Source organism: Macrobrachium nipponense, chromosome 4 (genome assembly GCF_015104395.2).
Source record: "Macrobrachium nipponense isolate FS-2020 chromosome 4, ASM1510439v2, whole genome shotgun sequence".
Classification (NCBI taxonomy): Eukaryota; Metazoa; Arthropoda; class Malacostraca; order Decapoda; family Palaemonidae; genus Macrobrachium; species Macrobrachium nipponense.
Window position 1 is genome coordinate 81,809,992 of NC_061100.1, and position 1,996 is coordinate 81,811,987.

The following is a 1,996-nucleotide window of genomic DNA, read 5'->3' on the forward strand; positions in this document are numbered from 1 at the left end:
AACACCTTTTCCCCTCGGGAAAAAGAATGAAAAATTAAAGCAAATAAAAGGATAAAGCAATCAATAATAAAATGGTGGCATAGCATTGAATAAATAATACAAAAACATACATAATACTATTAATTATTTTACATTCTAAAATAGTCAGGTGGTCTACTTTGTCTGGTAGACCTTCGAAGTTTTGGTAATTCAGATATCGATCTATCAGGTGAGCCATCAGAAGTTTTACCATTTTCATTTCTGGATAGTTCTTCTGCAGCTGCCGCCTCCTTTTCTTCTACATTTGGGATTTCATTCTTCTCTGCACCTGCAACTGCATCGCCTAAACTCTTCACGAGTATTTATGAACTCTTTTGGTAATGGCGGGTCTGGATAGCTGACCAACTCTGAAGAATCACGTGCTAAAAGTTCATTTTTGTTATCTTGAGAATCATTGGAGATCAGTCTCATTTGATCAATATGCCTCTTCCATATTAAGTTACCGTCCACTTGTACATTGTATGTGCATGGACCCAATTTAAGAACCACAACTCCTCGAGTCCATATGCCCTTCTTGGTATTTTGACGATAATCCCGAACCAGTACCACGTCCCCTATATCGAGTTCCCTCATTGGTTTCTCGTTCTCTGAGGCTTTTCTTTCAATTCGCTGAGATGCATCTGGGTGTAGTAAATCAAGGCGTGTGCGTAACTGCCGACCCATGAGCTCTGCAGGCGTGCGTTTTGTTGTACAGTGAGGTGTAGTTCGGTAAGTCAGTAGAAATTGGCACAACTTGGTATTTAAAGATGTATTACACGATTGCAATGTTCTCATCGCCCTTTTCATTCCTTGTTTGAATGTTTTTACTGTATTTTCGGCCTGCCCATTACTGCTTGGGTGATAAGCGGGTATCAGTATATGCTTTACACCATTTTGGGTCATGAACTCTTTAAATTCCTCAGCCACAAACTGTCTTCCATTATCAGACACGAGCTCTACACAAACCCCATGCTGAGCAAATACGCGCCGCATGATCTCGATGGTATTCATAGTTGTAACTGATTTCATTGGGTGTACTTCTGGCCATTTTGAATATGCGTCAATCATAATGAGGTACATTTGTCCCAGGAATGGTCCTGCGAAATCAACATGTACTCTTTTTCACGGACCAGAAGGCCATTTCCACGGATTACCCTCAGCACGAGTCGGCATTGGCTGAGTAGCCTGACAAGCAGTGCAACCTTGCACAGTGTTTTCAATATCTTGATCGATATTCGGCCACCACACATGCAAGCGAGCTAATCCTTTCATCCGAACAATCCCCGGATGACCACCATGTAGCTCTTCTAAGATTTGAATCCTATATCTCGACGGTATTACCACCCTGGCACCCCATAGAAGACATCCCTCTTCAATTGAAAACTCACGCTGACGGCTATGGAAGGGTTTCAATTCCTGTGCTATGTCCTCAGAGTCTGGCCATCCATTTCGTGTATAATATAAAGCTCTAGCCAGTACAGCATCATGCAAAGTTTCCCTTGCAACAGATTTCGCAGTTACAGGAAGAGAGTTCACCTGGTGCATGTTAAATGCAGTTGCTTCTTGTGTCCAGTTTACATGCTTATATAGGAATGCATCGGAGGCAACAAATCTGGTAAAGGCAACCGGTTGAGAGTGCATCAGCATTTCCATTGTCACTTGAACGACGTAATTCAATGTCATAATCATAAGCTGCTAACTGTATAGCCCAGCGTTGTATTCTTGCAGCTGCAAGGACTGGAATGCCCTTCTTGGGTCCCAGAATGTATGACAGTGGTTTGTTATCTGTAATAAGGGTGAATTTACGACCATATAAATATTTGATGAAACTTCCGTAGTCCAAAGATGATTGCCAAACCCTCACGCTCCAATTTGGGAATAGTTACGTTCAGTGGGTGTTAACATTCTTGATGCATAAGCAATTGGTCTTTCTCCGTTACTGGTGATATGGGAAAGCACTGCTCCAAGTCCTTTGGGT

At 42.1% G+C, this 1,996-nt stretch overlaps 1 protein-coding gene across 1 annotated transcript; it reads right to left on the minus strand.

Annotated features, from left to right (window-relative positions):
* Positions 1–291: 291 nt before the first annotated feature.
* LOC135211419 (uncharacterized protein K02A2.6-like) lies at positions 292–1,029 on the minus strand. Its single transcript, XM_064244731.1, has one exon. It carries the CDS (start codon positions 1,027–1,029, stop codon positions 292–294), a length of 738 nt encoding a protein of 245 aa, XP_064100801.1.
* Positions 1,030–1,996: the final 967 nt, after the last annotated feature.